Below are 19,740 nucleotides of genomic sequence, written 5' to 3'. Positions count from 1 at the left end.
GGAATGAGGGGGATTCAGGGAAGAATGAGGAAAGCTACCTGAATGACTGGAATTTGTGGATAGATAGGCATAACAGTATTCTTCCTTGGACAAGTCAATTTGCCTAGAAAGAAATCCCCCATATCCTCTTTGAGGGATATAAATATGGAAGAGCTTAGTGGGATGTCTCCATAGTTCAGCATGTGGAGTTTCACTTATTCCTTTCACTTCAATGTGCAGGAAAATACTTCACTCAATATTTAGTTGTCCTTTTGTCATGTAGAACAGAGGTTATCTACTTCAATTTACCAGGGAGTAACTCTTATTGCATATTGGGGTAAACTGTTACCCAGCAACTCGGTGGAGGAAGTAATCTGAGAATATGGTCTACCTACTCTGTGTAGACTTTCCACCCACCATAGTTGCAGCATGCTGACTTCAGTCTCTCTTCTCACTCCTAACCTCACAGATCTGTGGGCCTTAGAGTTCGGGTACATTGGCATTTGTGTTTAGGTTGTCCCATGGAGTTTGGGAAGAGAGCAGACCTAGGTGTCTGAGTCCAGTACTGTATATGACATTGACCAAATTCAATGGTCTCGTTGCAAACACACGGATTCTCCAAACTCTACCAAGAACTTTAAAGTTAGAATCTTTAAGAGTATACAGGATGCAGGAGTTTGAATTTCTAAAAAGGTCTTCACCTGACTCTGAAGATACCACCTTTGCAAATTGTTACTCCGGTATTTTCTGGTCCACATTTGACCATTGTCTTCGAAGGCACAGTGAACCAAAAATAAGGGAATGTGGGAAAGGACAGGTGAATTCTGAGAAAAAGATGTTAATTCAAGAGAGCAGTTTTCAAAATGAAGTGAATTTAGATCTTCTGAAAAAAGATACTATAGATATATAGGATAAAGACATATGCTTTCAGTACTGCATATCACATCACCATATTTTAGGAGTGATTATATAAAAGTGGTTAGGTATGACTTGTGCATTAGACATCAGAGAGTTAAAAACCAAAGAAGTTGGCAGAATAGAGGAAAAGAAAAGAGGCACACATTAAAGAAGGAGGCATAAATAGGAACTACTGAACTAAGATGACATACAGCCAAGATTCCTCTTGAAGCTCATGAAACATTCTTAAAGAGAAAGACAAGGGAGGGTGAGAGACAGGATGAGAAACAGCTAGCACTAACCATAAAATAAAGAGTTTTAAAAGTATTTTTTCACTAATAATTTAAGTTTTATATACACATTATTATATTCATTTGTTCAGATAATGTTATTAAAACATAAAATTTATTATTTGAGAAAATGGAATATAGATTTATTTGCATATAGCCAGATAGTACTCCAGCATTGGAAATGTCATGGTGATACTTGGTACAGAGCTAAATTTCAAAGAAAGAATATACTAAATTGTATGCAAACAGTTTTTTTTTTTTTTTTTTTTTTTTTGGTGGGTGGCTAACAGTTTTGAGATACATATTCCTCCAGGTTTTGTGGGAAAGTTATTTTATGAAGCCCATGGATCATCTAGACAGGAAATTATTTTCCTTCCCTCTTCTATAGTCTCCCTACATTTATAAGACATAAGGAAAGTTGCACAGTATTTTTAGAAGCAGCTGAAAAGACATTTATTAAAATGTGGTACAGTGCAAAGGTAATTATAATATAGAAAATATTTAAAACTAGATGTGCTGTAATTTTTATCTGAAATCTGCAGATTTTTTTGCCATATTCCTTTATTTCAAGCACATTCATGCAAAATTGTATTTTCCAGAATAATGTCTAGCACATGGTAGACAATTTAAGTATCCTAAGGTGAGAGTGATAACTATTGATGCAACAGACTCTTACTGCTTTCTGATAGTGGGTTCCTTATTCACAAGCAGTGTATACACTCAAAGTACACCAAAAACTTCTCTTTTCTTTCTCTTTCTTTTTCTTTTTTCTTAAGACAAGGTCTCACCATGTAGTATGCAGTTCAAGGCTGGCCTTAAAATCACTTGTATCCCATGCTGGCCTCCAATGTGCATCAATCCTCCTGCTTCAGCCTACTGAATTACAGGCATATACCACCACTTATCTATATTTAAACTATTTTCTGCAAATATGTAATCACTAATTCACCAACCAGAGATTTATATTCTCTTTTTATAAAGGTCAAGAACTCCTAAGGGTCTTGGGAAAGTTAAAGCTTTGATGAAACAATGTCCAAAGCTACATTTGGCTTCCCAAACTATTGTAAACTAAATATTGTATATCATGATCTAAATATTATAATCTCTTTTCTCGTCCTCCTCTCAGCCTGAGAAATTTTGTATTTGTAATCCCATTGAAATGCTACTGGAACACTGGTAAATTAATTCCAATCTACCAACTCACAGTGAGAATAGACACTAAGGCATATTTAAAGCTACAGGCAGCCAAGGGGTCTTGGATCCAGTTCAAGGATACATGTAACAAAGGCCCTGACCCAAGGCCTTACCCAAAATTTATTATCTTGTGAAGGGAGTGACTCAAGGATGAGTGACAGTGAGATTGGCGGGAATGACATAAGTAATGTGAGCTGAGCTGGCCAGGTGGGGTCCAATGTGCAGGAAGAGTATGCAGAAAGACCAATCTGCGTAATTTGATTTGAGGTAGCATTTGAATGACTTAGGAGGCTGTTGCTTCAGTTTGATATGTAAATATTTGTGTCCTGGAAAGTCATAACTTGTGGCTCCATCCCAGTTGACATTCCTAGGCTATGGGGCTCTGCCATTCTGCTGTTCTCAACTGTTTATAAGGAGCATGATTTGAGAAACAGAAAACTACTGACTAGCTTCAAAGATTACATATCAGTACCTTAGCTACCCTTATTTGCATTGCTTAGAGCCTATTGAAGGGAGAAGGAAATAGCATCGCTAGCACTATACATATCATTACATGGAGACAAGGTTGTTTAATTAAAGCTGAACCAACTGTTCTGCATTCAAGGGGAGCCGCCTGGCAAGTTAATTTCAATCTACCACCTGCAATGCAACCCACAGTTGCACTGGTATCAGGTGCTAGGTATCAGGAAGAGCAGGTCACCTCCTATACCAAACTATTTAATGCACAAACTTTCCCTAAAGTCCTTCATATTGACATGACATACAATATTTAATATTGTTATGGTTTTTGTCAGTGGCCCCCCAAACCTCGTAAATTGTGGACACAATCAAATTTAGCATTTGCGATTGGTTCCTTGTGTAGCGCTTGGATAGGTGGTGTGAGTGCTATACCCGCCTAGGAGTGGAGCCAACATACTACGTAATGGCAGGAGAAAGGTGTGTCTCTCTTTGCTGGTTAGTGCCTTGCTGTTGCAGCAGCCATGTGTGGCTGACCACTATGCCATGCTGCCTTGGAGCCAACTGAGTATGGACTGAAACTTCCAAGAACTGTAAGGAAATAAACCTTTTCTTCCTTTACTTTGGGCATCAGGTATTTTGTCTCAGCAATGAGTAAAAAGTAACTAAAACAAATACAGCCAATTAACATGTTTTAAGAGGTATACTCACAGAGGCTTAGTTTGAACATAAAAGTACATATTTAACATCATCATTTCTGATATTATTTGTAGTTCAATGATAAAATAGCAACTAACGAGATCATTTTAGATAGCAAAAGTTAAAAAAGAAGTAACCTTCCTTAATTTTGTCTCAATATTATGGGCGTAAGTATTTTGGGGGAAACAATGAATATACTAATAACAATCTTCCAACCAAGAAAGCCTCTCCACAAAGGTAGTAGAGAGAAAAGTTTTATTATCTCTTAAACATTAAACCACAATACTACGTATCATAGGCAATTTGGTATGAGATTGCAAAAACAGAAAGAAATCTCATTTTATATAGCAGAGCAGACACATACCATTACATACATGTATTTTCAAGATGAACAGTTCTCAAATAAGAGAACTTGACAGGAGAGCTGGGGACACTGACCTGAGTTAGCCGATTAGCTTTAACAGAGGAAAAACAAATTTTCCTGAAAAGCAGTAGGAAGTTTTGCTACGTGGAGCAAGGCACACTGAAGTCAGATCCTACTGTTCAAATGGTGCTGCAGGTTTTGAGAGATATTCTTGGATCGTAAAACTGACAAAAAAAAAAAAATCTATCTAGTTTTCCAAAGTGTTTATGTACATTTCAAAGAAGTAGAAAGCACTTCATAATTACTTGTTATAGGAAAAATGCTCTGAGAAAAAGAGGTAAAAAATCTTTACTATTTAAAAAAATTTTTTAAAAAAAAAAACACTTGGCTTTAAGAGTATGATTTGGTTTTCTGGTCTTTCAAATAACAACAAAAAAGTCCAATTTAAAATTTATGTTCTTGGGGCAGGGGATTTAGCTCAGCGGCATAAGCACTTGCCTTGCAAGTGTGCGGTCCTGAGTTCCATCCCTGGTACCAATAAAAAAAGAAAAAAAAATTTACGTTCTTCTATGGGTAGAGGCTGGCTGTTTATTATGGTCAAAGAACTAAGCCTGTTTAGAAAAAAAAATGTCACTTTTTTGGCAAGGGTTTTTGAGGGAGAGGGTGTACATAGAGTGACGTTAAGATTCATTCCAGGCAAATAATTTAGTTCAATCCATGTGTAAGATATAATGCCTTAAAAAGCTTGCTAAAGGAAGCTGGGTCAGCCCTACGTGAGGAGTAGCTCACACCTTAAACATCACCTAATAATTTTAGATCACATTACTCATTTCCCACCCAATTCTTTTAGCGAAGGACTCTTCAGCAACGCCCTTCAGTGGAAGAGCAGTATCAGTTTGGTTTCTTCACGCAGTCTTGACTCTGGAACAGGTAAGGTTTTTTTGTTTATCTGTTTTGTTTTTTCCTCTGGTCGTACTGGAATTAAACCCAGGGAGCACTGAGCTGAGTAGTCAGCGCCCACCCTCCCCAGGCTGGTTTTCATTGAGGTAGGGTTTCCACAGATTGCTCAGGCCTGTCTCCGATTTGCAATCCTTCTTCCTCGGTGTCCCAGCGCAGGGAGTACAGGGCGAGCCAGCACACTCTGTAAAGATTTCTTCCAGAGAACCCATTCAAGGAGCTGCCTTACACGTTAGTACGACACCCACAAGTCCAGTACTGCGCGTACTGAGTCCTGCGACTTACTTTCTTAGTCTCAGGCACTGGGAACATAGGAATGACTCAGAACTCAGAATTGGAAAAGATAAAAAATCATTTCACTGGAGTCAGCGTTACAACGGATGCCACTCAAACGTGGGAATCTACGAGCAGAGTGGCCGAGAGCGCGGGAGAGGGCTGAGGGCTCCCGGGCCCGCCTCGCTCCAGCGCTTCCCAGTATCCTCACGCCGCCGCCTCCGCGAATTCCTCGCCCGCCGCGCCGCCCACGCGGTCGCCCCTTCCCGGCGGCCCCCGCTTATCACCCCGACCCCGGGAGGTGGCCGCGGTCAGGCGAGCCTCCGAAGTTTCCTGTGCTGCTGCCGCCCGCCTCCGGCCCCATCGCGCCCCGGCAGCCCAGGACAGCCTGGGGAGGAGACATTGACTGAGGCGGGGAGCGGGACCTGGTTTGCAGGAGAGCTGACCCGGAGGGCGGCGGCCGGGGCTCCACGCCCCCGCACTCCCCAGCCGCAGCTCCGCGCGCCCACCGGGCCTCGAGCCCAGCACCGCCTCTCCGCGCCCAGACCCGGGCCGCGCCCCGCCCCTTGGGAGGTGGTCGAGGAGGGGGCTGGGGCCGGCCGCAGTGCCCGCCTCCCGTTCCTGCCCATTGGCTAAAGTCTCCAAGGTGCCCGGAGACCGGAGTGTAGCGGGATTGGCCGCAGAGGTTCCTGACAGCAACGTCTATTGGCTGAGATGGTCCCCGTGACGCGGGGTGGCGACGGGCTCCAGTGTCTGAGGGGCTCCTGCTTGTCAGGTTCTAGGTAGGTACGTTTGGCGCCGCAGGCGGTAGGCGCTGTTGCTCGGGGCAACGCCAAGGGAGAGGGGAAGAGGCGGGAAGGCCAGCCCGGAGCGGGGGCAACCATCCCTGCCCGTATGGGGGCACCAGGGTTTGGCCCTGCGGCGGGGCTGCGCGCGGGGCTCTTCCTCCGCCCTCAGCCACCCCTCATCCCCGCCCCAGGCTGTAGGGTCCCTTGCTTACCCTCCTTCCCGCGGCGGAACATTCCAGGTCCGGCTCGAGACGGGCCGCACCCCCGGCCCAGCGAGGCCTGCCCCTCCCACCATCCCGGACCGGGAGGCTGAGGGGCCGGTGCCGGCGTGAGCGGCTGTGGCGGGCGCTGGCCCCGCCCCGTCGCGGGGTTGGGGGGCTGCGGGCCGGGGAACCTCGGCCTTCGTCCGCACCCGCACCCTGCTCTCAGCCAGCTGCTGTCCCGACGCCGCCTCACGCTGCCCGGCACCCAACCCAAAGGGTCACTCCAGTCCCTTTCTACTTCTGGGTCCCTGCGGTCGTCTGAAGCCCTCTGGATTTCCCCAAATCCCTGTGTCAGCTTCTTGCAATTCGATGCCTTTCTCCTCGTTGTTGCATGTTCTCCAGGGGTCTACCGGAGAGATAGACCCCAGTGTGAAGCTGGTACTGTCCTAAAGTTTCTGCTCCCTAGGCCATTTAGGGATGGGATGAGGTGTTGGAAGGCACCTTCTGCCCAACTTTCTGCTTCAAGAGTTTCTGTTAACATCATTTGTAGGGCTGGACACTTTGCAAAAATTGGAGTTTACGGGGTTGTATTGCACTTTGTACATTTGTGATTTTGCTGTTCAGTAGGTTGTAATATAGAATATAATTTGTTAAAGTTTGTCGTAGTCTTTCATTTTCGCTCATCCTGTGGGTGAAAAAAATGAATTTGTTGTGTGTTATTCAGAAGCAACTGTATATATTCCTATTGGTCTCACTGTCATTTTGGCATAAAGGTACTCTTTATTTCCCCTTTCTCCAGATATTTTAATCTGAAGCAGTTTCTGAAATGAAGTCGCAGTATATGAAAATGTAACGGAAAAATCAATGAGGATAAACCTTAACTATGTTAGTGATTAAAGATCAGAAAATATTTTTCAACCCAAATGTGGAATAAGACAAGATTGAAAAAACTGCAAAATATAATTATGCACTGATGTAGTCCTGATATACATGTGTGGGCTTTATGAAGACTTTTTATTGAGAGCCACAAGTTTGTCAGTCAGTGTATAGAAAGATTGAGTGTATCATTTATAATCTAGACGTTTTCACTGCTAGCATTCTTGAGACACAGAAAACCTTTCCTCTGTTTTTTTTCCATAAAAGACCTGTACTGAAGATCTATTTCTCTGCAGTAGTTGACAGCATTAAATATACATTGTCTAAGATTAGTTAGTATCTAGTTAGTGTAACTTCTGCACTACTTCAAAGATAGATGTCAGTAGTCCGGAGACAGAGTAATTCAGGCTGCTGATACACAAATCACTTTCATCTTTATCATGTAGGTATAATTTAGGTCTGTGAACATTACAAATTTGGTAGTTTTTTTTTTTCTCCAGTGTTTTAACAAGAAGAAATACAAATTATGCAAAAAAAAAAAATTTGAGTTGCACCTACCACTTACATAGTAGTAACAGTTTTTATATATGGCTGTTACGTAGTAAATATTAAGGGATGGGGGGGACCCAAATATTAAGTTTCAAAAACCAGTATAATAATTATAATGCTAAAATATTGTAGGGTGTTACTTCTGTTTGTAAATGGAAAAAGTGTCTGTGCAAGTTACGAAGTTATCTTCGTAACCAAAGCCCAGATAAATAAATTACATTTAGGTGATCAGAAGAAAAGAGATCTAATGAATTTATACAAATAAAGTTTTGTTTTAAAACTAAACTTCTGAGTTAATAGACTAGTTTTGTACTTGATTTACAAATGAGCATGTTTTAGAGGGAGGGCCAAGGAATGATCAATTATGCAGTGTTTTGATAATATAACAATATAGTCAGTCTCATGTGTTTTGGAATAAATGTATTTTTGTAATGGAAAAAACTTAGAAATATGAGCTATTTTTGTTTTTTAATATGAACTTTTTTTAGTGGAACTACATACTTCACAGAGACTGAAGTAACTAGGAGGATTCAATATTTTGATAGGAATCAGAGCTGTCTTGGATATTGTTCCATGGTGTTGATAACAGAGTACTTTAATACAGAACTTCACTTTGTAATAAAAAGGAGTTAGAGTGACAATAGGTATAAGTTCACATATGTGTATCGTATTTGTCATTTTCCATACTTAGGAAATTCCTGCTCTTTAAGCATTTGAATCATTTTTTCAGTTTCAGTAAATCTTTTCCTATCTACTTCGCTTACATAAATATTAAAATTCAGAGGTATGTCTCAATTCACAGATTCTTGGATTGCCTCATTACTTTTCATTTATCTTTGGCATGTTTATTTATAGTGAACATATCATACCGCTGAGAGATTAAAGGGAACAAACAGATCATAGTTTTGGAACTCCTAGTGGTAGATTGTTAATTTGGAAACAATGACACATTTAGATTTTAAAAATGTAATCAAAGCTCCAGATTTCCTTGCTCCCTTCCCTTTCATATTCCCTTTCCCCGTTTTTAATTGATTATACAAATTTAAATGCTTTGAAATTATTTGACGGAGTTTATAGTACTTCTCTAAGTCCTTTGGGAAATGATTGAAATTACCATTTCTTGTGTAATACTTTACAAATCATTGTGATTTTATGGACTTCCTTTCAGTGTATGTGCATTTGCTTCTAAGTTTTTAAGAGTTCCTTAACTGGATGCTCAGTTTACCCTTCATTAGAACAAGTCTCCAACTTCTGGGGAAAAAACAAAAGAATGGAGGACAGATTAGAGTCAGAGCAAAGGAAACAGACTCAGTTACTAGTCACTTTTTAATCCTGCTCTACTAGAAGAGATTGTTGTATGCTGACACGTGTGAAGTATAGAACCTCCAAAGTTTGTCTTTGAAATTTCGAGTTATCTAGTTGAGGTGAATTTGTCTAGCACCTTTCTACTTAAAGATTTTTCTATTTTTATGATATGATACATTAAGCTTTTAAGAAAAGTCTTGCTTGACTTAGAATTATGTCTTACATATTTGTGTGTAATTATCAAACTAGACTTGTTTCAGTCTACATTATCACTGTTCATTGTAAGTTTGATAATGTCTCTTCTTTAGTAAGTATTAATTAGAAGGCTGGAACTTTTAGTGTAGGTGTTCCTTGCCATTTGGAAAGTGTAGTGAAAAGAGGTACACAACCTGAGTTTCAGTCCCATTTTCTCTTCTGTGTGATCTTGGGCAAACTTCTTAATTTTTTTAAATCATGGTTTCCTCACCCATCAAATGGGGATGATAAAATTGCCTCATAATGTAATTTGTCGGTGTCGATCCCGGCCGGCAGGAAAAAACACACGACACGAGTAGTCGGCGGATAGCCTCTGGTTTATTTTCTCTCTCCGTACGCCCTGTTCCGGGATCTCGGATCCCGCCTGAGGGAAGCCTCCTCTGGTCCGTTCCCTACGGCTCCTTGTGTGCTTCTCTCAGCAGTCCCTCTTCTTGGTGTGTGTCCTCGCCCCAGGGGTGGTGTCAGCATATATATGGACACATCGACCAATCACATCAAAGTAGGCAAGACGAGCTGATTGGCCAGCGTCAGCTGTTGCTGGGCAGACTAGCTTACAGGGCGTGTTGTTTACTAGCTAGGGAGCAGGAAATGGGCGCCATCTTGGCATACTCGATGGGAGGGGTAATCTAGCTCAGGCTTCACTCCTCACCACAGGCCTCATATCACTCGGCCAGGCTCCCAACATCTCCCCCTTCTTTATTTATTAAGATAGTGTGGTCTGTGGGTCCATGTGAGGTGTCTGGGAGTGGGCCTATTTCGCAGGCCGAGGCATGAGAGAATGTAGAGGTCTATACCCTGCTGTGCATCACCTTGTCTCGTACATATCCTTGCGCCAGGACCATGCTCAAGGTGAGTGGTTCATTTTTTCGCAGGGCCAGGCTTTTGTGAACCGAACCTGGATGCATATAGACATTCATTCCTGCCTTCCCCTCAACCCTTGAGGCGGATGGCACTGCAGTACCCTTGGTCTCGCATCTCAATGCCATAACTCTTACTCCCTAGAGGACCCTCGGAGTAGAGCCTGTCTTAGGTTGATCAGGAGAACTTCTCCCGTCTTACCCGTCGTTGGCTTGCCCACTCAACTCTTAAAGCTTATATCTTGGGGGAGACACGGAGGGGTCTGCCGAGTGACATTTGAGGAACCGCGTAATCACTAATTACCAACCATAATCCCCGTTCACTACAATCACTAATTACTATTTTCTAATTATCAATGGGAACACGCCTTAAGCGTGGGGTCCTTCTAGTCTAAGTTCGCAGCCGCGACGGGGAAGGAGACGTACGTAATAATACTAGAACATCCGTAAGAATAATGGCGAGGGCAGCCACGTACTGGTTAAAGGAGCCGTGCCTTTCTAGCCTGAGCCCAGAAAACGCTAGGTGTGGAATCCCCTTGACTCTGGGCCAGCAACATCATCAATGTCATATGTGTCTTTTGGGTCGCCCTTATCGACCGCAGGCACCTAAGAGTCACGAGAGTGACAACCACAAGAGCAAGAATGATCCCATACGCAAGAAGTGACGAAGGTTTGAAGAAAGAGCCTATCTGGCTTAGGACATCATCAAAAAAGGAGGCTGTAAGTATAGGCACCTCTATCTGATCTAGCTGCCGGACAGTCATATCCAGGCGCACGCTAGCGTTCCAAAAGGAAGAATTATAGGTGGTGAGAACATAATCCTGAAATTGCCTGTAAGCCGAACGGTTGACCTGGATGGGGGTAACGCACAACTGGGTGAATGCCCATCTGGCGTCACATAAATTGTTAGCCACCTCCCAGAGTCCCTGGACTTCCTGAGCGATTAGGTCGATCTGCTGCTGTAACGCCATTATGGCGTTGTGCTGGAGGAGGTTGACTTCTTGTTGCTCCCTCAGCGCCAGGGAGGTGGTGTCCGTAAGATTGGTAAAGGCCTGAGCCGTCAGCGTAGACTGGGTCAGAGCAACGGCAGCCGTCACAGCCGTCGCAGTCAGAGTCACGAACAGTGCTGTCAGGGCCGCTGTGATCCCAAAATCTCTCTTACGTCTGAGCATGGGTAGTTGGTCCTGCTGATAGACGGGATGAACCCAAACAGATTCGTTAAAGGGAACCCACATCAGTGGGGGTCGAAGAGCCAACATAGCATACGGGAAAGACCCATTCCAGCAGTTCCCTGTAAAGCATGGTTGGTTACTGCACTTAAAGGAGATGTCAGCAGAGAATACCCATAAGTAGGGCGGTTTTACGCATGCAGCCTCAGAATTAAGGGTGACATTGGTGGTTCCATTAGAGGCAGAAGCGTTAATAGCGAGCATGGGTCTTAAGTCCATGCAGGCTCCGGTGGAGAGGCACAACCAATTTTCATTAAGGGGGAAGGGGAAGCTTATTGCCCACTTGTTGTTCACTCTCAGGTAGGACTCCCACCAGGTCAACGCGAATATGTTGTTACTACCGGATGGAGGAGAGAACCGGGACCACCAAGACATGTTTAGATGAGTCACTCCCACGCCGTCGACAGTACAGGGCTGCCATGAAAGTTGTGACAGGTCCACCATCTGTCTTTTTCGGCTTGGGGACACACGGTATGGGCATGTGGGGAAATCGGGACGGGTGTGCATGGCTGCTCGGGGTTTGCAGGTTGAGTTAAAAGTGATGACTCCGCCGCTAAGTGTGCCAGCTTTAAAACATCCAGGCGAATGCAGGGATGGGACAGACAGCCTCACCGTCAGGGAGGTATTGTACCATTTTACAAGGAGGGGCAGGAAGCTAACGCAGGATCCCCGGTGACACGAGGGGTTACTATTAGTGGAAAAAATGACCACATCATTGGTGATGGGAAGGTCAAAACGTATGGGTCTGATGGTTAACGGTATATCTGGTATGCAAGGCAATCTGGCGGAGCAGTTTTTTGCATACAACTTTGGGAGAGAGGGGGCTGTGGTGGAGATAGCGGCTAGCGCTGGCGGATGATGTATTGCTGCCCACACCAAGTCTGCTCCTATTTCAGTAGTGGTGGTGAGCATCAAAACCAGAAGGAAGGGGGCTGCCGGAAGGCGGCGTGGCCTAGCCACTCTGGCTGCACCGTACCCTAAAAGAGAGCCAATTACTATCGAGAGCATAATCATTACTGTGTCCCATAAGTCATACGGTATTCCTCGGTCGAGCAGCAATATCCTGGTCGGACCGATCTTGATTAGGCTGTCCGCTGCCGTTGAGTTTTGGAGTGTCTCCTGCATTATGTTTCGTTGGATTCGCCACGCGCGTCAGCCGTTCTGGGACCCACAATGGTTCTCGTCCTGGTTCCTGTGGGAAAACACAAACCGCACCTCGGTTCCAGCTAACTACTGGATCCGGGCCCATCCATTGTCCCGTCAGGACATCTTTCCATTTCACCCATCCCCTATTGCCAGGAGATGGATTACAATGTTCCATGGCCGGGGAGTGATTGTTGTTATTCAGGTTCAGAAAATTGTATGTGAACAGTGCCATGGAGAGCCGTGCCTTTGGGGGCAGGCCCTGACTTATTCCCCCTTTTTGTTTTTGTAGAATTTCTTTAAGGCTCCTATGAGCCCTTTCAATAATTCCTTGACCTTGGGGATTGTATGGGATGCCATGTTTTAACTGTACCCCCATTTTTTCACAGAACTCATTAAAGGCTCTGCTTGTATAAGCTGGTCCATTATCAGTTTTTAATATTTTTGGTTTGTCCCATGCGGCCCAAGCTGTCAGGCAATGATTGATTACATGAGACACCTTTTCGCCAGTTTCAGCAGTCGCAAATATAATATGAGAGCAGGTGTCCGTAGAGACATGAACATATTTAAGAGATCCGAATTCTATCATATGTGTGACATCCATTTGCCAAGTGTCGCCAGGAATCAATCCCCTGGGGTTAACTCCCGTTGATACGACGGGTGTGTATGTGGCGCAAGAGCCGCATAACCGTACGATGTCCCGCGCGTCAGCCCTGGAAATGTGGTACTGGTTGGCTAACGTCCTGGCGTTGACATGAAATCTGTCATGAAACAGACGGGCTTGTTCTATTGAAGATAACATATTGAGTATCCACAACGGGCGAGTGGCCACGTCAGCTGCCGCATTGCCCTGTACCATGGGCCCTGGCAGGCGCGTATGTGCTCTTATGTGAGTGATGTATATTTTGTTGTGTCTATTTATCAGCAGAGTCTGGATAGACAAAAACAAATTAGTCACTTTGGAGGTTGGCTTAATCGGGCCCGCAGTCTCAAGGACCTGCATGGCATTAACAACGTATTTTGAATCAGAAACAATATTAAGGGCCCCTGGGAACTTCTCGAGGACGGTTTGTACAATTTGTAACTCTACCACCTGTGGTTGATCTGGTTCAAATTGTATGCTGATCGGAGGCATACCTGAGACCACATAGGCCCCTATCCCGGTTTTTGACCCGTCCGTATAGATCGTTGTTGCAGGAGTAAGTGGTGTGGACGCGGTGATTTTTGGAAATATCACCGGATGTTGAGTAACAAACTGTAGTATGGGGTCCCTGGGGAACTGGTTGTCTATCTCCCCAAGAAAAACACATCTCAGGATGGCCCACGTATCTATACAAGCAGTCAGGATTTTTATTTGAGAAGCGGTATAAGGTACCCGAATAGCATGGGGTGCAGAGCCAAAATGTTGGATAGCCCTGCCATGTGCCTCCAAGGCCAGGGAAGCGACCGTTTCCGGATAATGTTCGATAATCTTGGCAGGTGAGACCTTAGGGTGCACCCACAAGAGTGGTCCCTTTTGCCAAATCACTGCCGTAGGTTGAGAAACGGTCTGCAACAAGCAGACCTCAAAAGGCTGTTCTGAGTCAATTCTCCGCAATGCAGCTGTACTTAGGGCTTCCTCTATCTTTCTCAGAGCAACTCTGGCTTCCGGGGTGAACTCCCTGGGGGAGGCAATATCCGGGTCTCCTTTCAGGAGGTCGAACAGGGGCTTTAAGTCCGAGTTAGGGATGTGTAAATAAGGTCTGATCCAGTTTATATCTCCCAGTAGCTTTTGCATGTCATTCAAGGTCCTTAGACTATCTGTTCTGATGGTTACCTTTTGTGGAGAAATCGATGTGGGGGAGACTTTGGTGCCCAGGTAGGTCACTATGTCTCCTCCCTGAATCTTGTCAGGGGCAATATGTAAATTTGCCTTTCTCAGGGCCCTGACCAATTGGCCAAGCATATCCTCCAACTCAGTCACATCTTTTGCACTGATTAGCAAATCATCCATGTAATGAATACATCTAATTCTGGGGAAGGCTTCACGCAAGGGGGCCAGTAGAAAATCAAGATACATCTGACACATGGTGGGACTGTTGGCCATACCCTGGGGTAATGTAACCCACTCGTACCTCTGATCAGGACTCTCTTGGTTAATGGTGGGTAGGGTAAAGGCGAATCTGTGGGTGTCCTCTGGATGCAGGGGGATTGAGAAAAAACAGTCTCTAAGATCTATGGCATAGACTGACCAGGACCGAGGGATGGCTGAGAGGGCTGGTAGTCCCCTCTGGATCGCCCCCAGGGGCTGCATCTGTGAGTTGACAGCCCTCAGATCATGGAGCAGCCTCCACTTGCCTGATTTCTTCCTGATAACAAAGACAGGGGTATTCCAAGGGGAGGTTGACGGCTTTACGTGTCCCGCCTGAAACTGGGTTTTGACTATCTCAGTTAATGCTAAAAGCTTCTCCTTGGGTAAGGGCCACTGAGGCACCCAAACTGGATTTTGAGATTTCCAGGTAATCTTAATTGGAGCGGGCAGGAGAAGTTTCTCAGTGACCCCTAGGAAAAACCCAACCCGTGTCTACCTTCCCTTTTTTCTACAGGTACGGGGGATGTCCGGCCCTGCAGGGCTGCGCCCAGGCCCTTGCCGGGGACATATCCCTGATTTTTGAGTATCCCTTTGGCTTGGGGAGAGCAGGTGGATGTAAGAGTGACATCCATCTGGGTGAGAACGTCTCTTCCCCACAAGGATACTGGCAGCTGCAAAACAAAAGGTTGAAAATGTCCTCGGTGACCTTCCTCATCACCCCAAGGCAGGGTCACGGCACTAACCTGGGGGGCAGCCACTATCCCCAATCCTTGGAGTGTGTTGTCAGCTGTGTTGGTAGGCCAACTGGGAGGCCAGTCTTTCTTGGAGACGATGGAACGGTCTGCCCCTGTATCTAGGAGTCCTGTTATCTTTTTTCCGTTAATCCTGAGCGATAGCATGGGCCTTTTATCAAGAGTCATATGAAGTCCTTCAAAAATTTCCTTAGAGGAGCCAAGTCCCTGACCCCCTCTAACCCGTTGACCGGACCGGGGTCTCTCATGGAGACTGGGGAACAGTAAAAGTTGTGCTATCTTATCCCCTTCATTAATTACTATGGTCCCTATATGAGATTGTACCATGATTTTGATGTTTCCTAAATAATCTGGGTCTACAACTCCAGGGATCACGGTAAGGCCCCGGAGGGCTGTGGAGGACTGTCCAATCACTAAACCAACTAGCTTGTCGGGTAGTGGTCCTTTGGAGGTGGTTTCAACCACCTGAACGCCCATATCGGGTGTTAATAGGAGTCTGGAGGCGACACAGAGGTCCACGCCTGCTGGCCCGGGGGTGGCCCCTGTGGGGGGGTGCCATCTTGTGTTGTCCTGTCTAGGGAGTGGGGGCCCGTCCGTATGGAGGGCCCCCTCTGGCCGTTTTTTGGCTCCGTAGTCTCCCTGCCACTAATACGGTTCCCCTGGGCATCAAAAATAGATCTGCAATCTTTTGCTTTGTGAGAACCTTTACCGCACCTTTCGCAGGTTCCCGTTCGTCTGTCTGATTCCTGTCTCTTGGATATAAACTCCCCCTGTCCGGTCTTGGGGCAGTTTTTCCTTATATGGCTGGGATCCCCACACTGGAAACATCCCCTGGGCTTACCAGGGTGATTGGTCTTCTGAGGCCCTGTCTGTTGTAAGGCGGCGGCTAAAAGGGCAGCCACGCCTGAGTTGGATAATGGCCCCCCTATTTCTCTACAAATTTTAATCCAAGCCTCTATGTTTTTACCTTTATGGGGTGCTATGGCTGCCCTGCAGTCCTTGGTGCACTGTTCGAAGATTAACTGTTTAATAAGAGGAGCAGCAGCACTCGGATCTGAAAAGAGTCTGTCAGCTGCCTCCTGCATTCTGGCCACAAAATCCACAAAAGGTTCTGTGTTGCCCTGAACAATTTTAGAGAGGCATTGTGAGGCCACCCCTGTGTTGTTTACCTGCTTCCAGGCGCGGATGCCTATGTTATGTATCTGTTCATACACATTTGGAGGGAATCTAGTTTGATCTTGAGCGTACTGACCCTTACCCATAAGCATATCCTCATTTTGCCCTCTATGGCCCCTAGCCGCATTTTTTTCAGCCTGTTCGGCGGCAAACTCAGTATACCAGGCGCGCCAATCCAGAAAAGCCCCGGGGGCCAGGCAGGCTTTAGCCAGTTGGGTCCAATCACTGGGCGTCAGAAAGCCACCGGCAGACAAATTCTCCAACATAGTTATAGTGTAAGGAGCAGTAGGGCCAAATGTGGCAACCGCATTTTTAAGCTCCTTAATTTGCTTGATCTCCAGTGGTTCCCAGTAATTGGGTCCTTGGCCTTGCGCCAGGAGCACCGGATAAAGCCCACATTGTTCATACTCATTCGCCCCTTGAGGAATCTGTTCCATTCTAAATGTCCATCTACGAAAATACCTTCCCTGGGACCTTGGCATTTTTTCACAGGGTGGTGCCTCCCCATGAGATGTCTGTCCCTCCCTATCACAAAATTGTATCTCCTTGTAACATGGCCGGCCAGTCTTTGGGGCACAAGATGGCGGGTCGCCAGGCAGACAAGATGGTGGCCCTACATGTGACAACGGTCCAGGCCACTCCCTCCATGGGGGGGGTGACGGAGGAAGGCCCCAGGCCGCCATCTCACCACAGGAACCGGTGTTTGGGACCTCCCAGGGTGGCGCGGAAGGCTCTACGGCTTTCCGTTGGGGAGTGCTCAGGAGTTTCCTTCCCTTCTCTAGGTCTGTCTGCATCTTGACTAGGTCTCTACGTAAAGCTGCAAAGGGATTAGGGGGGTCACTTGCCTCATTGTCCTCGCCTTCCGAGGTATCTGAGCCCGAGGAATCCGAGGCAGGGGGTACCTCTCTCTTGCCTCGCTCTCGCGAGCGCCTCCGCACGCTCCCTGCGACGGACCCCTCTCGGGAGGACTCCGAACGGGCCCCTTCAAAAGCTCGGCGGGCCTGAGAGAGCCCATCTGCGCTATCCTTAGCCCCATTCCTCTCCCCTTTGAGGCATGAATGAATCATCTCCCAGAGCGGCCGAACCGAAAGTGGGAGTCGGCGCTCCTCTTCTGCTCTTTCTAAATCCTTACCTAATTTCTCCCAGCAAGGTAGGGACAAGTGCCCCGTCGGCAGGAACCAGGGTGCCGCCTCATCTACTTGTTGGAGAAACTCCGTAAGTGTCTTGGAGCTCATTGATATACCTGAAATCTTGAGCAGGTCTTTCACCGCTCTTACCAGTGACTTGGAACTCTTAGTGGGTAAGTTGCCCATGCCTGTCACTGAGGAGTCCGTTCTCACCGTGTGAGGCTAACCTGCCACATACACGTGAGCTTGAGGGGAGTCTAAAAAGCCCTGTAGGTGCGCGCCACCCAGAGCCCAGGTTTATCCCCTACTCACCTGTCCTGCAGAGCAATACTGGAGCGTCGTCCGCCTCGTCTCGGGGGTGATCAGATCCCCGTACGGGCCACCAAATGTCGGTGTCGATCCCGGCCGGCAGGAAAAAACACACGACACGAGTAGTCGGCGGATAGCCTCTGGTTTATTTTCTCTCTCCGTACGCCCTGTTCCGGGATCTCGGATCCCGCCTGAGGGAAGCCTCCTCTGGTCCGTTCCCTACGGCTCCTTGTGTGCTTCTCTCAGCAGTCCCTCTTCTTGGTGTGTGTCCTCGCCCCAGGGGTGGTGTCAGCATATATATGGACACATCGACCAATCACATCAAAGTAGGCAAGACGAGCTGATTGGCCAGCGTCAGCTGTTGCTGGGCAGACTAGCTTACAGGGCGTGTTGTTTACTAGCTAGGGAGCAGGAAATGGGCGCCATCTTGGCATACTCGATGGGAGGGGTAATCTAGCTCAGGCTTCACTCCTCACCACAGGCCTCATATCACTCGGCCAGGCTCCCAACAGTAATTATGTAGGAGAAATGAGATAGTATAGGTAAAACGCTTGAATTTAGGAAATGTTTAGCCTCAGCATTTCAGTTCCTAGTTTTATCTTTTCTGGTATTACTCTGATTATGTCAAAATTTCTTAAGTTATACATAGGAAATTAAAATAATATACATGAACTTAAATTGAATGGCATTTACAGTTGTATAATATTAATATGGTATCATTTTTATAGTTTTGAGATTACTATAGTTCAGTAGAGAATTTCAGACATTTATTTTAAATGAATTTTAACCCTATTATATTTCCAGCATGTCTAGATTTCTGATTTATTTTCTTTTACCTTATCTTATTTGTTGTTTACTGGTTTCCCTAAATTCCATTTATTTAAACCTCAAATATAGCAGAGCATGGTGGCTCACTCCTGTAATCCCAGCATTCAGGAGGCTGAGGCAGGAGGATTACCCTGAGTTTGAGGCCAGCCTAGGTTACATAGTAAGTTCAAGTCCAGCCCAAACTACAAAGCAAAACACTGTCTTAAAAATACCAAAAATGAAAACCAATAAAAATCCAAAGTATTTTCTTAAAGGTGATGCAGAAAAGCCGAACGTTATTAAAAAAAAAAAATTCTAATGAGTGTTCCCTTTGAATCACATTAACTTCATCTGCTTAAAACTTAATTTTCAAATTTCATGGTATTTGTATATTTTCCATCTCCTGATATACATGACTTTTCTTAGGGAGCAGTATTTTGTGGATGTCCTTATTCCAGAATGTCTGCTCTATATAACATTGTAATTCTTGAAACAATACAGAGTACATGGAATATCTTATAGTATATTGGGTATACCATAGTAAGCACAGGGTCAAGAGCTAGTAGTTGAACTGCATACTGTTATTTGTGTCATCCAGCAATAAACAAAGGTTTTTGTGCTGCGAATCAGTGATTTTCCCATCCAAGTTCCAGATATTTACAAGTGTAATGTATTCCAGTGTGCAATTTTCTGTCATGCCTGCTGTAATTCCATCTCTTTCTCTCCCTCTCTGTGAAGCGTATCAGAATGCAAGTGTTGACAGTAACATCACTGCGAGTATAAACTTGAATCTACTCTGATTTATTAAAGAAAGTGAGTCATTAAAAATATGTATAACTATTATTAGCTATAAATACTTGAGACATATCTTATAGTCTGTAGTTGAGATCCAAAATATTTCTACATTTTCCTGAACTGAATGCTTTTCCAGTGGTTTTAAAAATCATTCTTGTAAAGCTATAGGAAAAAAGGCTATTATATTTTATATTGATAATAAAGAATTCTACTTTAAAAATTAAAATAACTGTCAGTGACCTTTTAAAAATACTTGAATTATAGCACTACAGGCTATATTCTTAATCACATAACATGACTATAAAAACATTGAGATTAGTTTTTCAGTATAAATTATTTTACTTACAGAAAGAATAAGTAAATAGTGGGACTAACAGCAGTCTTAGGAG

The 19,740-nt window shown here is 45.1% G+C and overlaps 2 protein-coding genes across 14 annotated transcripts in view; one reads left to right on the top strand and one right to left on the bottom strand.

Moving 5' to 3' along the window:
• Nucleotides 1-5,760: 5,760 nt before the first annotated feature.
• The window catches only part of Fer (FER tyrosine kinase), a 409,026-nt gene continuing 395,046 nt past the window's right edge, over nt 5,761-19,740 (top strand). For 12 of the 13 annotated variants that reach the window (XR_010046446.1, XR_010046447.1, XR_010046449.1 and 9 more), the window contains exon 1: nt 5,761-5,891. The gene's annotated coding sequence lies outside the window, so the exon portion shown is untranslated. The remainder of the gene's footprint in view (nt 5,892-19,740) is intronic. The other variant, XM_063245476.1, reaches the window with a different exon arrangement.
• On the bottom strand, nt 9,385-18,254 carry LOC134475301 (uncharacterized). The gene is made up of 2 exons (XM_063245484.1): nt 17,753-18,254; nt 9,385-12,363 (listed from the first exon to the last, which is right to left on the bottom strand). Exon 2 carries the CDS (start codon nt 12,294-12,296, stop codon nt 10,422-10,424), a length of 1,875 nt encoding a protein of 624 aa, XP_063101554.1. The 5' UTR covers nt 12,297-12,363; nt 17,753-18,254; the 3' UTR covers nt 9,385-10,421.

Source organism: Cavia porcellus, unplaced genomic scaffold, assembly GCF_034190915.1.
Source record: "Cavia porcellus strain 051 isolate PalLab524CR breed Dunkin Hartley unplaced genomic scaffold, mCavPor4.1 scaffold_2, whole genome shotgun sequence".
Lineage (NCBI taxonomy): Eukaryota > Metazoa > Chordata > Mammalia > Rodentia > Caviidae > Cavia > Cavia porcellus.
Note: the sequence above shows the minus strand (reverse complement) of the source record. Positions and strands in the feature narration are given on the sequence as shown.

Bases quoted from the DNA above. Each gene is read 5' to 3' on its own strand.
- LOC134475301 (XM_063245484.1), bottom strand. From the start codon at position 12,296: ATGCAGGAGACACTCCAAAACTCAACGGCAGCGGACAGCCTAATCAAG.